Raw genomic sequence first — 23,842 nt, forward strand, 5'->3', positions numbered from 1 at the left:
CTGCTGCACTGCTCTCTGCCACTGCAACGGTAAAAGGACTACAGTAGTGTTTTTCTGAAAACAGGAATTGTTGTTTCCTGAACTTATTTTCAGTCCTGTATGTGTTTAGAGTGTGCAAACAAGCTTGCTAACTGTTAACCAGACACTGGATGATGGGCAGGAAGGAAACATAAAGTGCCTTTGCTTTAGGATCTGGAAGAGCTGCAACAATTATTTTCATCATCAGTTAATCTGTTGATTGTTTTAATTAAACTAATTTACATACATACATAAAAGCCCAAGGTGACATTTTGAAATCGTTTTGTCTTGCAACAGAGAAAAGCAACAAATATAATACTGATTATTAAAATTAGTAAATGTTTGCATTTTTCTTTGATAAATTTAATTTATTTTTCGTTGACTAACTGTTTCAGCACTAGGATCAAGACATCTCTTGACATTTTCGGTGTCACATTCACGCTGTCATACACAGTGCAGCTGCTGAGGCCTACACCAGACAACAGCAGGCTTACTCTGGCTCGGGCTGACAGTTTCCTCAATCCCCAGCTGTGGCAGAGCCTTCTTATGGAGAGGGAAAGTGGCCAGGGACCCCTGATAATAACAGATAGAGATAGATTTTTGCATGGCCATAACAGCAACACCTCATCCTGAGAGAGCCACTGGGAACACACATACGCATGTTATATAGGTGTAAGATTTGCACATGAATGTATAACGGCATAGATGCAGTACATTGCAGGCACACACTTGTCAGCAAGCAGACAAATGGCAACACACAGGAGGTAACCAAGCCTAACCTTAACATTAACATACAGTAGAATAAGAACAGAAAACATATATGTATACGTATATATTAGAAACAACAATAGAAAACCTCTAAAATGAACATAAAGCTGCTAAATAGTTACGTAACATTATACCCTTCAAGTGCTAGGCATCCCTCTGTATGACTGACAAATGAGTGTAAACTGCTACATTAAGTTTCCTATTCTATTTGCACCCTGTATTCATGCCGTCCCTTCAAAATTTGACAGTATAGAGTGAACTGAGAGAAAGAGAGGGAGTACAGTAAAAGGTCCCTGGCCAAACTTAAACCAGGGATGTCATGGTGGCAGTGTCACAGGGACGTCGTATTTTTGTAGGCCAACCTGGGAGTTAGCAGAAAGTCAGAGGGATTTTAACATTGGGTTTACAGAAAATAAACTCTGTGATAAACAAAAGTTTATGATACTTACAAGAAACGATGACTTTTTTTTTGTTCAACGCAATAATCTTCAATAACGAACACCACTTTTATGATTTTTGAAGCTTAAACCCATAGACTTCAGGATGAGGGAACCAGAAAGGCTAAAATGCACCTAATTTCTGGGTTTTAGGGCTCATTCCTGCTGCACTCTTTAGACCACTGTTTTTTATTTTTCCTTCTTATTCCTCTTCTTCCTTTTCCCCCTCACACAACATCATGTGCAAGTCACTATCACATGCGTCACCACCAATTGTGGATGTCTTATTTTGGAGTAAAGCTCCACCTATACTGTAAATGGTACACTAAAATGAGATCATGTTTCTTCCTGTGAGAAAAGCACAGGCAGAGGAATTATTACATTAGCCCAGGTCTGAGGCTCTTCCTTCCAGGAAAGCTTAAGATTAACTCTGACTCAAATAACGTCTTTTGAAAATTTTGGGCTGGATTATCAGCACAAAGAATGCCAACTGTCTCTTTCTCCCTCTGCTTCTCCATCCTCCCTTTTCCTCTCCGACTGAATAGCACGCAGGCAGAGTACACAGTGTTTTCCACTGAATAAACCACATGTGTCATCACAGAAGATCCAGTGTGTGATCAGCGGAGGGAGGCGAGAGGCACAGGAAAAACGTGGAAAGGTTAAGTGTACACAAAGATATTGACGTGTGACTCAGAGAGAAGAAAGAGGAGTGGAAAACTGTCGGATTGTGGAGCATGACTAAACAGAGGGAGACACAAAAGACGGAGAGGAGAAAAGAGGCAGGTAGGTAGAAAGAGAGAGGGGTAGAGGTTGAGACGAAAGAGGGCGATAGGCAGCGAAAGCGAGAGAGAGAGAGAGGGGTGCAGTGGTGTATTCCCTATCCCCCTTGCGTCTAGCTGCACTCATCAGCAACACAGTGTCCCCCTGGGTGACTTAAGCTCCTGCAGAACAGGACTCTGGATGTCAACAGCCCACTGATCCCCCTGATTCCTGGTGGGAAACGCACGCACGCACGAACACAGATGCGCAGCCACTTGAGCAGTCACCAACTTGCTCATTTTGCAGCATGCACTCCCACATAGGGTAGCGCAGGGCAGTGTAGGGCTGGCATCAATACGGTATTATCAGGCCCATCAGGTGACAGGGCTATTCTTAGAGTTTCCATATGCACCAAAGGGGGGGGGGGCAGGAGAGGGAAAAGAGAGCGGGTATGAGTATGTGTGTGTGTGTGTGTGTGTAAGAGATAATAAGAGTGACAGAGGAGCTATGGGAAGGAAAGAGAGGAATATGTACAGTATAATGGATAAAGAGGATTGGAATGAACTGGATTCACCAGCGCCTTTTCTGCTAAACCTCTGAATTAAAGGGTTGGTTCGGCTTTTTTGCCCAAGTCCATCTTAAACTCTAATTCTCATATGCCAAATGTCTGTTCAAAGAGATTAAATTTAGTGACTGAAATCGTTCCTCTTGTTCATCCTGGACATAAACGTGATCCCTTCTCAGAGCAAATACACAGTAAAAGATTGGGTGACAAAATCCACCAGTCATTGTTATATACAAAAAAAAAAAAAAAATGCATCTAAGAGTTTAGCTAAAGCTAATGTGAGGCATCAGCACTGTGACTATGCAATATCAAATAAGTCCCTTCATGGCCAGTATGAAGAGGAGGAACGATTACAACAACCAAGAACTCAACATTATCTATCAATATACAGTGTATAAGCAAATACACAGGACAGCTTTCACCAAAGTTAAGTACTATACATATCTATATTTATATATATAGTATATAGATATAGATATAGATATGATACAATGGACAAGTAATTTTACATGACAATATGTGAATGTAAAAATCAGAACAACAAGACTGTGTGTTCAGGAAGAATGAACAAAAAAAAAAAAAGGGGGTCACTGTCTTTAGCAGGTTAATCCATAAGCAATAAGAGTTTGCCTGTGTAGCTATGGTCAAAACTGAAATGTTTAATATATCATTTAACTGATCCCTGCATTATTCTTTCAAACTGGAATCTTACAATATTTCAAACTGCATTAATAAGAATTTCTAGCAAACCATAACGTCATATTATGAGATTTTCATGATCATTTTGGTTTGCAACAAACTTGGTGCTAAAAAAAAAAAAGATGCACATTGCAAACAAGTAAAAAACCTGCTATATCACATGCAGTCCAAGCATATACATACACACAAGTACATGAATACAGAAAACACACACACACACACACGGAGAGAGAAAGAGAGGCGGTGATTAATGTAATATGCTTCAGTGGACAGTGGTGTAGTGGCTTTGCTGTGGGGAGAATCTGCACTGAAACAGATTCATCAGAGCTACACTGCTCTAGTCTGGATGGATGCCATTTGTATCTGAAGGCAGAACTTCCCCACCACTATAACTCACAGAGCACGCACCCACATAAATACTGAAATGAAACGTGCTCGCTCAGACAAACTGCATGGCTAAAACACTCTGATGTAGGACACGAGTGAACAAGCAGGCAGCTTTGCACCACAATACACACAGATACGTACACTTACGCATGCACACCAGCTGTTTCACACACACACACACACACACACAGGATATGTACGCAAAAACATTAATGGAAAAACACTTTCCCTTTTCTTTGCCTGCTCTCTCTTGGTCTCTGAGACATACACATGCAGTGGCAGCACAAAGTAACGTCCCCACCCTGCTGTGAGAATGCTCTACCTTTGCTCACATGTGCTGTACTTCTGGTGCCCCCTATAATATTGTGTTATTGGAAGAGGGTACTAAGCTCATACACAGCCAAACTAAGATAATCCACAACGGGTACAGTACACTGACTTCTCTACAGATTTTTGACTTAAAAATGGAAAGTGAACAACCAAACGAAAAGGATGTCAAAAACACTGTTCGTAGCCACATGACACCACCACACTCAGTCTTTACCAACAAAATGACAGCACACAGCCCACATACGAAACACATTCACCAATTTGATAACACATGCAGGACATGAAAATGAGCTTCAAATACAGAGAACACAAACACACAGAAACACTGCAAGTCCTCCAGAACAAAACAGAACTTAGATACAATAAAGAAGTTTCCAGGGGCCTAAAAACTGATGGAACACATCTAAACATGTTAGAAAATCAGCTAACAATGTTTATTTTATTATTATTATTTTTTTTTTTTTAAATTGAGCACGGTTCTGATATTACGAAAGATACTGCTATTCAACTCTGCCTATACACTTTGCCTTTTTACTGGTGTATTCACCAGTTTCTTCTTTTGTTCTGTTATTTATGACTTGCAGCATGATCAAGGAAGCCCCCATCTTCTACCCCCCCACTTCTCTTTTCCTCACACTCTTCAGTCTGTGGATTCTTCAGTGTGTTTAGAAAAACTGTTCAACTATATGTTAGCAGTGGATGAGTCCTGGCCGACATGATCTACTTGGACTAATGGGAGCCTCAGTACATTTTCTAGTTGCCAGCAGTGAGTGGCGATAAATCAGATGTCTGAGCCATACACCCCCTTCTCCTGCCATGATGGATGGCAGAGAGACCGAGCTGATTTGAGTTCAAGACAAACGGGCCATAAAAAAACAATTAGCTATAATTAATTCCATTTTTTTCAACTCAAATAAAAACATAAATAGGGCACAATAAAAGGAGGTTGCAAATAACATGACAGGTAAGTAGACATTTGGTGCGGTAATAGTTTACTGCTACTGTGCAAGCATGCCAAAAGAAAAAAAAGATGTTGAAATAACTTCACAATAATTTCAGTATCCGCGAAAGCCAAAAATCCAAACTTAACTACAGCGCCAAACTGCACATCCAACACTTTCCCTCACACTGGCTTCTCAAGCTTCGGTCACTGACTCTCCTTCTCTGTCACCTTGTGATATCCTTCATCAAACTGCTCTAGTGTTTTTAATATAGACCTGTGCATGGTCAATGTACTATACTTGGTCTCAAATAGTCAAAGGTAATTCTACTCATATTCAATTGCAAAAGACACTATATTGGTTGAAAACACTGAGCCCATTATCCCTCTGTCAATACGGTGTCAGATTTTACACGTGTTGCTAACATCATGTTTTACAGCTCTACTGATGTCATCTTGCACAAGCAGGAACCCAGAACTGCATGTGTATCTGTGCGATAGTGAGCAAGTGTGAACAGGTGCACATGCGTTGAGAAAAGTCAGTGTTGCTGTGTTGCAGCTCTCCTGCTGTGTACATCTCATTTTATGCTGCTGTAATCACTGCATCCTCTCAGTGAGCAAACATAGTGAGTGTTCACTGGCTCGGTCAAGACAATAAGAGGATATATTAGCAATAGTAATCAAATCTATATGCGCGATGCTAAGGCTGGATGAAGAAGGCATAGTAACTCTTTTATTTGTCTATGAACTGGGAACACGAGACCTGCTCACAACTCATGAGGCCACTGAAATTAATGTGATTCAGACTTAAAATAAAGTCTCTATCGTGGCCAATGTAGTCTTTACATTATAGCAGCTCTTCTTCATGGTAAATTCACATCGGCCTTGGTGTTTAAACAACATTGTGGTTAATTAAAGCTCAGCTGGCCAATGTAAATCTCTGCTGGTTTTTATTTGAACTCTACAGAGTGATCACAGTGAGGTGGAATAGAAACCCAGCAGGGCAAGGACTTAAACACCAAGTAGTTGCAACTTCAGTACTTCGTGGGCTTTCCATTCACAATTTAAAAGCTACATATATTCCCGACAGCTTTACTGTCTGTGGAGTTAAATCCATTCCTATTAAATGTCAAAAAGTCAATCTAACCCGCTCAGATGCAGTATAATTACAGTACCAACATCATTGAGGAATAAATTGAGGCCTGTTCTGTCTGTCTGTCCTCTCGACCATCGCTCATCTGATCAACTTCAAACTTCACAGGTATATTGCTGAAGACCCGAGGAAGTGCAGTGTGGACTGCGAAATTTCTACGTTAGTTGACATGATGAAAAAAAGCAGAACTACGCTACGAGGATAGTGCAGCATTGAGACAATTTACAGCACGTAGATGCCAGGATTTCTGGAAAAGGCAGAGCTCAACTGCGATGGCACTTTCTACTAGTATATGTATAAACTGTAAACAGGTTGATTCCCATGACCACATTGATATATGGCTGCACCAACATACTCCACATTCCACTTCTGAGAGTCTTTTAAATCTTGCAAGCGTAAAACTGTCTGTGATTACATGACTAAATATGTGATGATATGATTTTGACAATAAGCAGATGATATTCCATTTTTGAATTTTCAGAAACATTTCCTCCACGTCCACGTGTTGATGTGCAAATAAATACACAAATCAGCTGATGGCTTGCAAACTCTTCAGCATGCCACTTTTCACTGAGGAAAGAACCATGATGCACCTCTGCAAAGTGTCTCATCAACCCTCCTCCACATCTTGCAGAAGAAACTGTGGCACTAAAAAGTTTCTTTCTGACACACACACACACACACACACACACATATATATATATAGAATAATCACTACTTTTCTTGCTACTGTACTGTAAAGTCCTCATATTTAATAATGGTTTGACTGGAACACCACAAAACACATCATGCACATGATTTCCAGTTTAAAGGAGACCCATCACTTCCTCACTGTTACTTAAGAGCATGCTCTGTCATGCATCCATTCCCACAACGGGCAGCAAAAGTGCCTCCTGCTCCATGTTCTAAAGAGGGAGGGGGTTAAAACCATTATAAATTTTACAGGACAGAGTGCAAGCAACAGCTGCTGCACTGTATTCAACTGTACCAGGCCAGCACAGCCCGCATTCACACACATACATGCAGAAACATATAAGTACATCACTGTAACAAACTTGCCGTGAGTGCTTTATTACAAAGCTTGTTTCATATTTGATGTGTATTTTGAATGTAATGAAACAGATTATCTTTAAGTGCTTGCTGTGGACGGCAGTTTCTTATGGAGTAGAGGTGAGAGAAACAGGCAACAACACACAGCTCCATTCAGACTTAAAGGCAGGAGATGTGGGGAGAGAGCGGAACAGGAGAAGAGGGAACATGCAGAAAAAGCTATGAAAATAAATTCAGAGTTCATCTGTGAGTCATACCAAGATAGACAGACACAGACAGACACACAGACACACACACACACACACACACACACACACAGTACACAGTACACAGTACACAGTACACAGTACACAAGCAATTACTGATCCAGAGTCAGTTACACCTTCTATTATTTCCCAAGTACAAACACGTCTAGACTTGACTCCAGGTGGGGACTGGTGGTTCTCCAATTAGAAGTGAAAAGTAGAGCAATTGGTTTGTGTGTGTGCATGCGCAAACTTGTGCGTGTGTGTGAGTAATATGTCATGGGAGAGGGCTTTGTTTTCCTGTGTGGGTCACCCTGGTTGAAGATCGACTCAACAAAAGCAAAAAGGTGTTTCATGAATCCCCAGGGGAACGCAGGTGGTTCACAGCACAAAATTCAAAAGGTGGAATGAAAAATGACTCTTTGGACACAGGACCACACACACACAGACACACACAGTACTATAGGCACAAAGATTTCACAGGTTTCAGTGAAACATCCTTAACAGTTTGATTTCCTGCTTGTCAGCAGTTTTTCTGTACTCCAGTCACATACACACACATAACACCTGCTCTACCTGTGGCAGCCTTTTGCTGTGACAGCAGTAGTGAATTCATTCATTGAGATAACCATACAGGGGATTGACTCTGCCAGTGGGGAAACAGCAAAATGCAGGAGAAAAAAATATCAAAAAGTAGTGTTGTGAGAATAATAGAGAGAATTCTTCGAAAAAGAAAAATGCAACCTCCCTGCTCGTGTCTGTGTGTGATGGCAGGTGGGGCTTCCGAGTCTGAGCATGCCGTTCAGTTATCAACTACACAGGTCATGTCTGCCTGGGCTGGCTACAAACAAACAGCTTTTAGTAACTGCAACATCTCTGATAGCAAAAAAAAGAAGAAAGAAAAAAAAAAACAAGCTAGCACTGTCTTTTAAACAGTAGCTGTGTCCTGGCGAGTGTAAGGATAATGTGGGACAGGGGCGAGTGGTGAGAAACAAGGCCGTGGCCACTAAAACACTCTATAGGTTGAACAGCAGCCTCCAGCAGAAGCCAGCTGTTTCATAAGCATATTTGTCTACATACAACCCCTGACCAATTTCCATCACATGCATTGCATCAATAAATAAGACTTTTCTGAGCCATGACAATTCCATTATGAATATTTCACTGTACTGTTTTTTTTAAACATTACACACTGCTGAATAGTTAATGCTTTCCCAGCCTTCACCTAGGCCTCCGCACAAAAAGCCATTTAACTGCAAACAACATCTAGAGCAGAGATTGAAGTGGCAAGTCATCACTTGGCCCTCAACACAAGTTCACATGGTGTATACGGGCCTGGTTTTATAATCTTTATGCAACCACTGTGCCTCTTTGGCTCCTGGGATCCATGACCTTGTTTTGTAAAAGGACTCACAAGAGATTGAAAAAAATTTTTTTTACAACTGTAAGAACTAAAATTGTACGTCCCTGTCAGCCTACATTAACGTCATAGAAATATAGTGTTATTTTTTTCTGTGCAAGTGTATTCCCTTTCTTTCTGCTTGTACATGTGTAAAAATATCAAATGCACCCTAGAGGGATTAGTGTGGGTGCAGGTAGGATCATGAAGTCATCAATACCAACCAGATCAGCTGACCCCAGACCTGCTTGCGTTCATCTTATGGAGCTGAGGTTCTGTCCGCTTTGCTAGCTAGCCCCTAGTCCACTAGCACCGCTAACTCAGTTGGTTTTCTTATGGAGTCTTTAAATTTTCTTTACTAAAACATGTTCTCACCGTGGTGAAGAAGCGCGTTTCTTCGATCGTTTTGGTCTCCAGAGCGATTAATCCCAATTATGGTGATCCAATGATTTTTAATCTAGCAGCACCAGCAGGGCAAAAGTTTTGATTTGTCTAATAATTTGTTTTATGACCAAATACCTGCAAAACTAACGACTTTCCCATCAGCCTCAGGTGTACTTTGTGTTTTGTGCGATTTTAGCAAATGTTCACATGCTAACAGGCTAAAATAAAATAGTAAACATTATGCCTGCCAAACATCACCAATGTTAGCATGTCGACATTAGCCTTTAGGTCAAATCAACGCTGTGCTTCAGTACACCCTCACAGAGCTAGCATGGCTTGCAGACTCTTAATGTTTTGTTTGAAAAATCAGCTCAGATTATATTTATTACCGGTGTTCACTTGATCCAGAATAAGGAGACTTTTAACACAAGGTAAATTTTATTTGCTATAATAGTCAACTATGATAGTCATTTGTTGACTAATTATTCATCATCCAAGGGGATGAAAAACAGTAATAAGACCACAAATCTTCCCCTGACGTTCCCCCTTCAGAAGAGCACGTAGAAATCTTTACGTTGTGAAGCTCAGAGCAATGGTCGTATGTAGCACATCATTTCTCACGCCTTATATGCACCATAAATCACGTTGTCCCACGGGGCAATAAGAATGGGCCTGGACATATGGGCCCCTATCTTCTGTGTGATATAATGAACCATAAAAGGGCCATGATCCTTCTCTCACAATGGCATAATGTGGATACACCAGCAAGCCCGCGACCCCAGATCCATACACACAACATATATAAGTCACATTGATATTTACTGCCTCACAAATACCTTGTGTTGTGTCACTAAATTAAACAAAAAAGGGACAGACTCAATTTGTCAGCTCACTTGGGAACGTGATTTGACAGCAGTTGACAGATTTATGACGGAGGCTGGTGCCATGATAGACCTCTGAGATCACTAAAAAGACAATAAAGATTCAATTCACCATCCGTTTTGTATGGTTTCTATTTTGCAGAATATACATTTCTTCATGCACACTCACATTAAAAAAAAAAAAAAACATGTAGCTCCTCACTACACTGATGGCTTTTTCTTTTTTTGCTTATGTTGTAGTTTTACTACAATACCATTAACCCTCAGGTGTCCTGTCACCCACTTTTCCTGTATAAATACATGCTATATGTAATGGTGTTCAGTGGTGTGTTCCTCAATCTATTTTTATCCAGGCACCTCTAATAAGATCAGCTCAAAACACATATTAATATAGCGAGTCTGAGGAGGCAGTTTTCTGAAGAGCTCAGCAGCAAGGAGTGACACGGTGCTGGGTGTATATGACACAAGGACCTTGGTGCCTCACTGAGTGTCCTTGTCAGTTGCTCTTACCTTTCCTCACCATCAACATAGCTGCCAACATCTCACATCAATGTGGTAATCAAATAAGGCGCGGTGCGAATCAGTAAATCTGACAACTGGATTTAGCCAGGACCCGTGTGCATGAGTGTACCACAAACACACAGCTACACTTGTATGTATGAACTCTGACAAGCACTCTGCACATTATCTATGTTGTACAGTGCTTTCATGATAAATCACTGACATATTTTTGCCTCAGCTATCATAGGAGAAAGGAAGTAAGGAAGAGAAAACGTTCAGGATGAAAAACCCTCAGTGGTGAAAAGTATTACTCCAGCATCATTAACCTAACAAAATTAGAATCAATTGGATAAATGGTGATGGAGCAGTTCAGTCTCAACTGTACAATATAAACTAAATGTATGTGATGAACTTGATAAACCTGCATGTTCCCGTGTCACTTTAAGATGATGGTGAAGAAAAATAAGGCATAGATGTATGGAACTTTTCTCCTTTATCAACAGTCTGTCTGTTTGAGATGAAACGTGATGACTTTCCATTTTTTATGATCCAAAAGGCTCAGCTTCCCTGTCAATGCTCATTTTATTATAAAGTCTCAGATGTGACATATTTTGCTCTTGCTCGCATCGATCCACGATCGTCGCACATCCCTATTCCAGCTCTGCTCAGAAAGACTGCTGATTTGGTTAGCGCGAAACGCATGCATCCCTCTTCTGTCGCAACCTTCTTTGTCAGTGTCAACAGAATCTAGAGTTACGTTGGAGACATTAGGAGGCCTTTTCTTGCTGTCGTGTTGAGTTGGAGGGCACCGGGAGGACATTTGGCCCCCATCGCCAAGACTTTGGCATGCAAAAGACCGGTCCTGCTCAGTCTGAAAGGATCAGATTTTACTGACAGGTCATTTTGGAGCAGGTCGAGGGGAGCCAACGTTGCCCTTGCAGGGAAAAGTGATACAGCAGAGGAGGAGGAAAAGGAAATAAAGTGCATCACAAACAGATAAGAGGGAGATAAGGACCCCACCGCAGAGGCTGCAGAGGATTAGACTGTTGGCTTAAAAAGGCAAGGAAACATCTCAAGGTAGCATTCAAATACCCAAGGCTACAGTCATCTGCAAACACATTCCACATCAGGGCTGACACACAGAAAACCAGAAAAAGTTAGTTTCATGGTTTGACTTCAGTGAGTCTGTCTGTTGACATTTGACCTGATGAAAACATACAATATGTAACCATTACACAGCATAAACCAAGCATGTAGACAGCCCTGCTCTTTAGGTTTTATAGCAACAGAAAGACAAGTGAACAGTGAACATGCTGAAAGCCCCGGGGAGACAGACACGGCAGTCAGATCAATCAATCACAGGGGTTGGTTAGAGAAAATAAGATGCCAATAAAACGTACCAGTACGCAAAAACAAGTGCAAAGCGCATTAAAGCTAAAGAATACACTCAGTATGACATAAATCTCAATAGTATTCACGGCGCCAAAAGCACATTATCTGGATCATGCTTCCATATAACTGCATTAATTATAGCCCTTTTATACAGGAAACCCACGCACGCCACGCTCAACTGAACACGCATTCAACCTGGATTTGACCCATTCATGAGACTGCTGCAACAGGTTAATCCGTCTGCGTCAGTGTGTAGAGACTTGAGCGTGCAACCTGCAGATCCATACACCTCACAACTACATAGAGTACCAGCAGGTGTAACAGTCAGTGTATGCATGCATGTAATGAGTGGGTTAAAGACTGCTCTTTCCAGTAAGCCAGTTTCTTAAACTTTGTGTAAACCATTCACACCCGCGTGAAGAGGATGCAAGTGTTTTAGAAGGTTACAGAAATTGTTGGACACAGACCTGTGATCATCACTGGCTGAGCACAGTGAGGTTGTAGAGCTTGGTGCCATCATGCCTGCATACAGAGGCCTCAGATCACATACAAACATGTGCTTAACCCACACTGGTGAGTCAATATGAAAAGAGTAATAATAACATAAAGCATTAGTAAAGCATTATCAGGCATTATCTTGAACAGAATATTTCTTAATGCTGAGAACTTTAATTTACCTGTAGAGCAATTCATATTTGTCATATTTGATATTTCACAGCTTCTCTCCACAGTGTACCCATCACTGCTTTGCACCAGTGATTTAGGAGGATTCTCCACTTCATTATGAACAGGGTTTGAACAGGTGACGGCAGTTTCTTGCCCTCAACGGTATCGACAATAGGGTTCAAACACAGTTTTATACCACCGGCAGGGCAGTGACCTCTGTGAGCTGTGAAGATACTCTGACAAAAATGTGATTCTTTGCTTCATTGATTGTTATCAAAGCCTCCTCTTTCTGCCGGTCTGTCAAGTGATTCTCAGGAGAAGCAGGAGAAAGTAAAAGCTGCCTCCTCTGTCTCTACTGGGAAAATTAAAACACCCATCTCTTACTTCCTCCATCCCCCTCTTTTTCTAAACGGTAATGTAGTCACTGTTATTTTTCACTTAAAGCAATAGTTAACTTACAGTGCTGTCATTGTTCTTCCATCTCAATTTACTGTGAGTGCATTATTCCATGAATGAAACATTCAAAATGAGGTAACTTTATCTCACCAATCAGTACATCGAGTGTAGAATATTATAGTATTCCCCACTGTGAGTGCTTGAATGGCTGCTTCCCTATTGATCTCTTAGAAATAGTGAGGAGCTTCAATCACAAAGATGAATAGCACGGGGAGGTCAGACAATTAGGTCAGCACTGTAATGTTATATTCTGTTTCCCCCCAGTACCGAGGCTACTCTGAAACAGGCCACAGTGAGTATGATGAGGCATACTGAGAGGGATTTTTTTCCTCTGCTCCACCTTAAACATTGCAACAATAGATATGCACATACTTGATGGAGTGGACTACCTCCAAAGTTTGTTGCATTTCTTCAGGATTTCAATATTCTTCTTGACAACCTCGTGGAGGACGTTTTTATGAGGTCTTGCTGACCTCAGCTGGAGTCATAAATGTGTCCTTGGTTAAATGTCTCCAGTCTAGACTATAATAACTAATAAATACATGTTATCATTTACATGGTTGTAAGAGCATTAGTTTAAGTAAGTAACCATTGAGAGTCTTTACTTGTGCAAACAGCTATGGCTTATGCTGAAGCGAGTTTGCAGCCCTGTGTTGGGCCTTTTGGGTAATGTTGCATCGCAAGTTTCGTACAAATCAAATCAGACTTCCTTCTCAACTTCATTCATCTGTATTTAAACCATACACATTTGATTGGTGGAGCTGCCTGAGAGGCTCAGTTCAGGGCAGAAAAAACATGCTAACCTAATCAACTTTTTACTGATTTACACAACTCTATCAAGGAATTTGTGTATTAAAAAATGGTAAAAACTGATTTTCACATGGAATTGTTGTTCCTTGCATGTAAAGGTTATGTTGCCTGCAGAATAAAGACACTATTTGCTGGAGCTTACACAAAATGTGGTTATCTGAGGCAAACACATCTACATCTGGAAAAAAGTGAGGAGTAAGAAGAAATGATTGTGTATTTGTGCTCTAGTGGGTATTTTATGATCCATTTTTCACCAAAGTTTTTTATTATTAATTTGCATTTTCTAAATATTTCAAATAATACTGATTAATTACCTTAAAATAACCAGACTATTATAACATGCACAGCAACTACATGGTTCTTTAGATTTTTTTTTTTCCCAAGAGATTAACATCAGACCAATGAGTACAACATAAACCCTCAGAGTGGGAGAGGGTGCATTAACCTTTTAGTGGTTTTGCATATTGATCCTTTGGAAATCTGAGTTAAGTTCGGTTCAGAAATCAAACCCTTTAAAAAAAAAAAATAAATAAAAAAAAACCCACCTTAGGTTTATGTAGAAATCTGGCAAATCGCATGATTGATGCTAGCAGTGGTATAATCACGTACTGCTCACCTGTTCCTCTCTGCTATAAATACTGTCCTTTTTTTCCTTGATCACTTCAAAAACAGAAACAGCTATTTGACTGGTCACACTGGTTATGAATCATAAATTTGTCATGTGGCAAATTATAACAATAGTGAGTTAATAATGTCCTTTGATGGAGCAGGTAAGCTAAGATCTGAGAGTATAATCGCTCAAAAGGGGATTTCACTTTTACTCAGCCTCAGGGATTTTGGTTATACTGTGAAACACCTTGGCCAGACCTTCTCTCTCTCTCACTGTGCTGTACATACCGTCTTATAACACACTCCCACATTCACACAGCAAAACTGTCCTCGCGTAGGGAGCTTGCTACAGACCCAGTAACCATCATTAAAACACAGTGTAAACCCATATTGATGCAGCGGGAGAAAAAAAAATCTACTACATATCCACATCAGCACTTTGGATTTACTTGGAAAAATGGCCCAGAATTCAAATTCAAGTTTGTGAAATCACAACAGTCGCCCTCCTATTTGTTTACAGACATACAGACACATCCTATATTGCATGTGCAAGTCCAGACTGAACTACTTTTACATCTGATCTTGATAGGTGTTGAAATTTCAGTGAAAAACTGACCATCGCAGATTGCATGACCTGAGTAGATCCGGGGCAATACAGTCAGCCTCCATTAGCGTACCTCTACCTCTTATTTTCAACATCCTCTCTAAAGTGCATATCCAATAAGGGGACAAATGCATCCAGCATACTACAGTTGTGCAACAGTGGTCAATCTACTAAACCATCTATTTGTCCAAGCTTTTCCTATTTCATTACCTCTTTCGGCTTTCTTAACACCAAGCAGAGCAATGGCTTGCAGTCACGATCTTACTCCCAAGTCTCCCCTACCTTGGGATCATGATTGGAGGATATTGTAGCATTTGTCACATCTTTAAAAAAAAAAAAAAAAAGAGTAAACACTGTCATTTTTGAACAAAGTAAGTGTTCAGAAGAGGAGAAGCTGCGGTACTCTATACTGATGGAAAATGTTGACAATTTTGGGTGACAAACTTCCCACTAGTCTGCAAACAGCAGAAGTAGTAATCTGTCTTCACATCTCTCTTGTAAATACAGTATACCTTTAATTGTTCATACACTGACGTCATATGTGTCAATGCTGGTTTCAGAGCTGTTGCATAACTCCTCTACCACTAACCGGGAATTCTATTGAGAACGTCACAAAAGACAGCCATGGTGTTTGGCCTTGGAGCCAGTGGATGAAGAGCAAGTCTGCCAAAGTGACTACTTCATTAGCCATTATCAAAGAGCAATTCTAATGTCACGTTGGGAAGGGTGTCGAGGCGCAACTGAAGACTGACTTGCTGTGAGCAAGTCTGTCAGGTCTCAAGTTCTCATGTTAGAAGAGAAGAGAAGAGAAGAGAAGAGTTTGAGTTCGGTGTCACTGTAGATCCATAGCTATGCATCAATCTACTTTGGCTTCCTACTTTGGCCTCGAAAAAGATGAATATTTTATACAGAACAAATAAAATAAACTGCAGAAGTATTGCATACATAATAAAATGACCTCCTCGTCTTTGGCATGCTGCTGCATAAAAAACACATCACATACATAGACATGCAAACATGCTCTCACACACACACACACACACACACACACACACACGCACACAAGCACACACGCGTGCGGGCACTACAAAGTGTGACCTTCAGGTTTGATCATCTGCAATGCAGTGATTAGTTTTATTGGTGTGGAAGCAGACTGCATTGATAAGACTTCACATCATTTCCATGTGCTTCTTTTATATGTCGCAGATCACTCATGTCAGTCACACTCAAATCTATGCTTCAATGATGTTATCAAGAAAACAATATGTCCTGTGTTTAACCTGTCTACTCTCATGACAGGTGGAACTTAATCCCATTTTAAAAAGGACAACAGGTTTAATTATTGTGGACTTTTGTTAGGACTCGCTCGCCAAGCTCTCTGCTGGGACTCACCATGCTCTCCTTCAGCTTTTAACGCCTTTCGTACACGCCGTTCCACGATCTTAGCAAAAGATGTTGCTTCCATATCTGGCTGCAAAATTCTACAGTCTATTTGTAGCTGAGCTTTGTCTCAGTTCTTAAACAACAGATTTAACAGAATTTAGAGTAAATACACCCTTTATTCCACTGCTGCTCAACTTTTCATACCCCTGACACAATGTCCCACCGAGCTTGACACAACCTTTTTAACCTGATCACACGAGCACGGCCACCTTCTCACACATATACACATGCACGCATACCTTGCCTGTCACCCACTTGTGAAGACCTCCGCCACCGTCTCCCCCACCAGAACCTTCCAACATGCAGATAAGCATATCCAACAGATACCGCTGACACTTTCTCAGCTGGCTGAAGGTAACCTACCAGAAATGTCAAGTGCTGTCATGTCATGGCTAAATGGTGTTGGTGAAATGGCAAAGTTATGAGCTGCCAGTGTGGCATGTGATCGCAAGTGAGACAGTGCAATGCAATTGAGCCCCCAAAAGAAAAGGTCTCTAAAAAAAATGCAGCTGGTGACTTTAGCAACGTGTTGTTTTGTACTGAAGTGTTTCAGCTTCCACTCTGTCCCCTGGTGCTTTATCTGTGAGGTCTCTGACACACTGTACCTGAGTGCTTCACCGTCTCCAGCCCAGTGTGTATAACTGGAAACAACTGGCCTTTCTGTGCAGAGAGCCGAGCACTCACCATCACAAACAGGTTACTTAGTCACTGCCCATCCCATTATTTCTCCCTCTCTCACCCTCTTTCCCCCTCTCTCTATCGCTGTGTCTGTATAAAGGACAACAGCTACAAGCAGACCAGCCTAAAACTGTGGGAATTGAACTTCAAGACAGGGAAGGAAAATGAGAACTTCTGAAAGGTCATCATAAAAATGTTGACAAAGCTGTGTAAGTGGCCAGGAAGAAAAAAAGAAAAGAAAAAAAGAAGGAAGGCAACAAAGTGCTGGGCTTGCCGGGTGTGATGAATGAGACGGAAGCTCTGGGGCTACTGCCATTTTTTTTTTTCTTTTTACAGCAAAACTGTCTGGAAGTGTTCCACTGCTCCCAAACAATGTACACAAAAATGAATGCATACAGAGAGAGAGAGACAGAGAGAGAGAGAGAGAGAGAGAGAGAGAGAGAGATAGAGACAGAGAGAGAGAGAGAGGGAGAGAGAGACGGAGAGAGCAGGGGAAAGACAGAGGCAGCAGCAGCACAATACTGCCTGCTGCACTGCAGCAAAAATCTACACAGCATACCGTAGCCACCACACAACCTCCAGCACTGCACAGAACAGACCCCTGTATGGAGGGAGGAGTGATGGAGGCAGACGGAGGGAGACAATGTGTGTGAAACTGGAGAAGATTGAACGACAGAAGCAGACAGCAAAATGTTTTTTGTTTATATGTTAATATTCAACAAATTATAATTGGGTCATTTTCCACTTTTAGTCTGGATTTTAAAAAGAGAAACACAATATGAACACCTGTAAGCCAGTGGGCTCCGGCTCCTGCTGTTAAAAAGCTTTGTGTTGACAAGAAGATGGAGAGATTTCCCATTAACTATGAGGATGAGCTACTGTAAGGAGGCATTCAGAGCGAAGAAAGACATGCAAGGGAGTGACATATGGGGCTGGGAGGGGGGAATTAAATATGATCCATGAAGTCCTGTTTCAGCAATAGATCCGTCAGTTCGGAGGCTTATCTGATGCCAAAACACAGAACAGCGTTTTATGATATTATGAGGAAGGATTTTGCTGCTTAAAGATCTTGATCACGAGGTAAACAGTACAAATGTGCTGTTATAAAAGTTACAGATATAATAGCAATGTGTGGTTTAACCCCAGCACTGTGCCAGAGGACGCTGCACTGTGGACCGGCAAAAGTTGAGCCAGGTGCAACTTTTTTTTTTTGCCAGAAAACCCTGCACCTCTGCTGCATCAACAGTCTGGCCCCATTCAAATGAATGAGAAGGTTTCATTTTTTCACACATGGCTAAAGTCGGTCTGAACGTGATACTGCAGTACCCATAAGCACACTGAATAGTACACAGCCTCAGCAGAGGCTTCGCAATAACTGAACCAACCAGATTATAGCAAAGGAAAACATCAACTAATGAGCATCTAAAACTTATAGTGAACTTCAGAGCAATTTAGCACTGAACAGACAAGTCATGCCAAGTGACTGATTATCTGGGCACCGTGAGTGGTGAGAAATGTACCACAACCTGGACAAACCTGGCAACCCAGACAAAACAGAACCAATTCTGCCAACAGCAAGAGGTAGAGAAAAAGCAGGACAGCAGAACTGCAGAACTGCAGCCTGTACTAAGAAATAAGAACCACCTTCTCTACCACAATAAAACCTAAATACCAAGAACGCAACACACTCCCAAACCAAAACAAAATCCAATATTTAATGGGGGCAAAAAGTGACGTAGCCATGGAAGCAGCAAAATACAGGGTGTCAGAGCAGGTCACAGCCTGAGAGGAAACCAGCAGAACAACACATTAAAATATACTGTTTATACTGTTGTACGGTTCTCACTGTTTCAAGACCACAAACTGTTCTCCTTTCATGGCTGTGCAAACCATTTGTCTTTTCTTTTTTTTTTTTTAAACATTCTGAATTATTACATTACATTATTAATATTGTAAACCTTGAACAACATGCCTTGGTAACATTGTACTTTATTGTGGTAATGCAAATAAGAATTTAGAAAAGATGAGAGAGAGAGAAGAAGAGAGAGAAGAAGAGAGAGAGAAATAGAGAGCATCCTGCTCAGCTTCCATCAGCAGGGCGCACAGTCAGATGATGGACAACAGTAATAAATGAGCTACAGGCCAACAGTGAGTCATGAAATCATATCAGCAATCAATCATAATCAAGTCATTGAAATGTACTTCCAGCACAGGACAGAAGCGGACCCAGCCGACCTCACTCTGTGTTTCCCTCCAACAGTCCTCATTGCTCTAAAACAGTAGAGCAGCAAGCCATCACTTTAGCAGTGTGCCTCTGGCTGTATGATTTGTAGTAACACGTACTGTGGCTCAATAACAAACACAAACACACGCACACACACACACACATATTCACACACACAGTGGTATGTTCAGCTTGGTGTGTTTGATAAAGGTTAAAAATGCTACATTCCTGTCATCAGAGCCACAGGGAACGTGGCCCATCCGCCTCGTTGTATAGCATCCGCAACATGCTAATGCGACTGCATCATTTCCCGCTCCTAGATGATGGCCTGCAAACAATATTAGTAATAATGCGCGGACTCACCCAGCAGACTCTGTCAGCCCTTTAACCCTTCAGCTGCTGGGCCAAATCTTTTTGTCTGTATCAAAATTACAATATTGAAAGCTACCAATTTTCATGAATGTTGATTTCTTATTATACCACTGTGCCCTTTTCTGTGTTTTGCCATTATTTGATTCCTAAAATCCACTTCAGTTGTTCATCAGCAACATTTTCTACAATGCTTGTTTATTTTCTGTTGGATTTATTATTTCATCTCATCTGCATCTTACATTTGGTGTTTCCATCCTGTGTACCTGCTGTGCATCATGCTCTCTGAATCCGAGACTGTTCATGATCCTCAAAGAGTATTATCTTCAGGTTTAAGAATGTTACAACGGGATAACTTGTATCATTATGTCTATTCATTCCTGTTTACATTTCTTTTTTTAAAACTTTAAAATCAACTGTAACTGTGCTAGAATTTAGGATTTTTGATTTCCTACTGTAGGTATCATTGAGGGAATATATAAAATTCAAAGATGAACTCATTTTCTCACATATTCTTAAAAGATAAATGGCTTGTCTAACAAACAACACTGAAATTTACATAAACATAATGTCATTGATTTCATAATACCATAAATATTCTAATGTATGTAGTGTTTGCATACATTTACATCAACAGTCCACAGCCATGGAAGATAAATAAGCATGTATGTACTTCAGCAAAAGAGGGTCCAGCTGTAATGCAGCTGGTTACAATTTATCTTGTTCATGTTACAGTATTATATTATATTATATTATATTATATTATATTATATTTTTAAACTATTTTTCTACATTCCTGGATAGACATCTGTATCAGCTGCACAGTAGTGCATGTTACTGTTGACATGACTCAAAATAAACTGGTGAACCTGAAGGGTTCTGGTGTGATCATCTTGCAGTAGAAGCTGATCCATTAGAACAACATCCACTCCTGGAACAATGCCAAGGGCTTCGGTGCGCTATACATAGTCAAAGGAAACAAAACTGAAATAGCTGTAGATACACTTGTATTATGTTAAATTGTTTGTTTTCAACACCAGCGTAAATCAATGTTACTGTGTTATAGTAATACATATATCTCAAAGTTATAAAACCACAACATTTCTTTGGGTTGGATCCAGATCTGGGATAACAGTGGAGTGGAGAGGAGGGGGAGGGAAGGAGAGGACTATAGACTGCAGCATGATGATTGGAATAGAAGCAAAAGAACTACATAAAAACAAATGTGTGAGACAGCTTATGTCTGAGAAAATAAGGTGAAAGAGAGATGTGGGGTGAGGCATCAGAAATCAGAACGTTTAATAAATGGTGAATGGACAAAGTCGGCCTGCTCTTTATAGAATTGGTATTTTAAATCAGTGAGTCTTTTCAATATAGCAAAACCTCTTTCTTCTAGTCACTTATGGCCCCTCATATAAACAACCATACCTTTGCAGTTTCTCAGATTGTGTTATGTTGACATGTGCGGCTGAAATTATAGCCCTCCAGGGTTTCTTTCAGCAGTAAATACTCGCTGTAAAAACATCTCCACTACAATCATGTCAGCTTTCGGTCTAAACAGGAAATGCCAGTGGAAGAGAGGATTGTTTAAGACTTAGGTTGTTACTACAGGGTGAAAGGTGTTGCCTCTGACTGGAGGGGAAGGGTTACAGTAAGAGCACACAAGGAGGACGAGGAGGAAAACTGCGCTGGTATCAATATCAATATTTTACATTTGTCAGAGTCATACAAAAGTGCCTGGATGTTTTGCTACAGTTTCAGTACAAATGAATAAACAAGACTGTAACTTCACTGAAACATTGGTTCTAACAAAAATGATGTTCAAACACTAATAGCAGCAACAACTGAGTCGGAGTCAGGAAGTGATCAGGCCCGTGTTCATCAAACTGCTACGATGAAAAGTTTGAACTTGTGAAAGGTGAAAGTCGCTTCTACTCCAGCTCACAAACGTAAGAATAAAAACTACTTTTTTTTTACTTAAAAATGCTTTTAAATTCAAGAGAGCTCCAGAGGTCAAGTCGAGCCAAGCTGCTTTGTTAAGTTTTGCTTTTCATAGTAAATACATAAACAGCTGATATAGGAAAAGACGTATCATTACAATAAGAGCAGATTTTATTCCTCAAACCAAAACAAATACACATTTTACAATTACTTCATTACATCCCCACTATCAAAAACCATTTCAGCAAACTTTTTCACATGGACACAAAGTCACAACTGTTTCCTCTTCGAAACACTGCTGCACAGAGTGAACCATTCCTTACTTTTTTAAAGCTGTATCACACAGTGTTTCCAGAGAAACTCTATGACTTTACCAGGAAACTCTAGAGAGCCTAAGTAAAACTGGAATGTCAAGATTCTGTTATAGAAGTAAGATAAGTCTTATGCAAAATCACAGACATTTGTGACTAAGCTAATAACTGAATATCCAGCTTCAGGAACAGTAGGCTGTGTGGCTTGCTAGTTTTTTAATGATCAAATATCATTGTTTATTGAATATTTATGTTTTAAGTACACTTTAACAAAAACCATTTCCCATAAACCTTTTGCATGTGAAAGCCGAATGGGAAATGCTTTTTTTGTTTTTTAAAGACTCTGCTCCAAGGCTGGAGTTTTACTTATTTACCATAAATGTCAATGGGATTCTCTATGGCTGTTTAGGACACTGATCTGCTAACGTCACAGTACCCTTGGAATGGATCATTTCTGGTTTCTATCAAATTAACAAAGCACAAGGTTGTGCTTACATTGTCACATTCAACAAAGATACCTACACATGCTTCATCAATACTCTCCATACTATGGCAACAACACATGGCACACTGGTTGCAGTGGCATCAAATCAGTACAGATTTTTTAGATGTTAAACACATCATCTGTAGTTGACAGTGTTGACTACATCACATTACACTGTCACAGTAATTGTTTCATACTCTGAACTCTGAGAAAAAGCCTCTCTCTGGAGACAAAAGCCCTTCACACACCCATTAAAAATGTTCTCATCCACTTGCACGTGGTTAACATCAATTGTACACAGAGGCATTTCAGACATCTCACCATGCATTTTTAGGCAATGATGATGAACTTCAAAGGGCACATGTATCTGTCAGCTCTGCTGTGCAACTGTTCAAACTTCTGGTACAGTAAATAAATAATCTCATAGCCTAACTGCATTATTCTCTCTTGCTCTTCCTCATCATTTTGTCACTTTACTGTGAATCAGAGCGCAGTGTATCACCCCAACACAGGAGCTCAGCAGCTCACACAGTAGCTTCGCAGCAGCTATCATGTGTCCAATCCTCTGGGATCCGTTAAGACATGTCATATATTAGAGACAACCTGTTTACAGCTGCGTTCAGGCCCTGCTCCTCACACAACGCTACACCTTCACTCACAGAAGTGGGTGACATGTCACACAGCTCCTACTATTAAGGGCAGAGGATGAGCCAAATTACAAGATGATTTATGGAGCCTCTCCATAAGACACAGGGCAGAAAACCAAGTGGGGAAAAGCACGGGCTATACTGTCCTGCTGTGATGACTATTTTGAGATGTACCTCAATTTCCCAGTGTTCCTGGAAAAGAATATAGCTATCAGAATTATCCATGTCCTCAGTAAATCCAGTTATAAACTATACTGAGGTCAGTGAAATTAGGAAGTCCTTGACATGAATCTGTTATACTGGATGTTCAACAGCATTATATTCAGGCAGACTAGTTTAGGGTGACATTAACATAAAGTGATCAGGGCAAGAAGTAGCCAGAAGACCTGTCTGTGTGTCCATGAATGTGTCAGATACTAATATGAAAATATTGAAACAGCTGACCGTATGCTAAACCCCTCCCCCACGCGTGTCGATCTACCTGAGCTCCATTACTATCTACAGCAGTAACCATGCATTACTTAAAAAACTACAGGCACATCGTTGACCCAACAATAGTTTGAGAGGTTAAAGATTACATTTAAAAAAAAACAACACTGAACAACTATAAGAACAATGCTGTTTATCTTTTTTATTCTATTTTCATGAATAGAATACTAAATATGTAATATTAAATAAATAGTAAATATAAA

The 23,842-nt window shown here is 40.5% G+C and overlaps 1 protein-coding gene across 2 annotated transcripts in view; it reads right to left on the bottom strand.

The window, feature by feature from the left end:
• Nucleotides 1-23,842, bottom strand: part of fgf14 (fibroblast growth factor 14) — a 97,360-nt gene that overhangs the window by 66,254 nt on the left and 7,264 nt on the right. Inside the window, exon 1 of one of the 2 annotated variants that reach the window (XM_022740465.1) lies at nucleotides 16,446-16,653. The exons of the other annotated variant lie outside the window; for it this stretch is intronic. Within the exon in view, the coding sequence (XP_022596186.1) occupies nucleotides 16,446-16,518 (73 nt within the window). The 5' untranslated portion in view covers nucleotides 16,519-16,653. Of the gene's footprint in view, nucleotides 1-16,445; nucleotides 16,654-23,842 lie in introns of those variants that run through there. 2 annotated transcript variants of the gene reach the window in all.

The sequence above is a fragment of the Seriola dumerili genome, unplaced genomic scaffold, assembly GCF_002260705.1.
Source record: "Seriola dumerili isolate Sdu_G_001 unplaced genomic scaffold, Sdu_1.0 BDQW01000052.1, whole genome shotgun sequence".
NCBI classification, from domain to species: domain Eukaryota; kingdom Metazoa; phylum Chordata; class Actinopteri; order Carangiformes; family Carangidae; genus Seriola; species Seriola dumerili.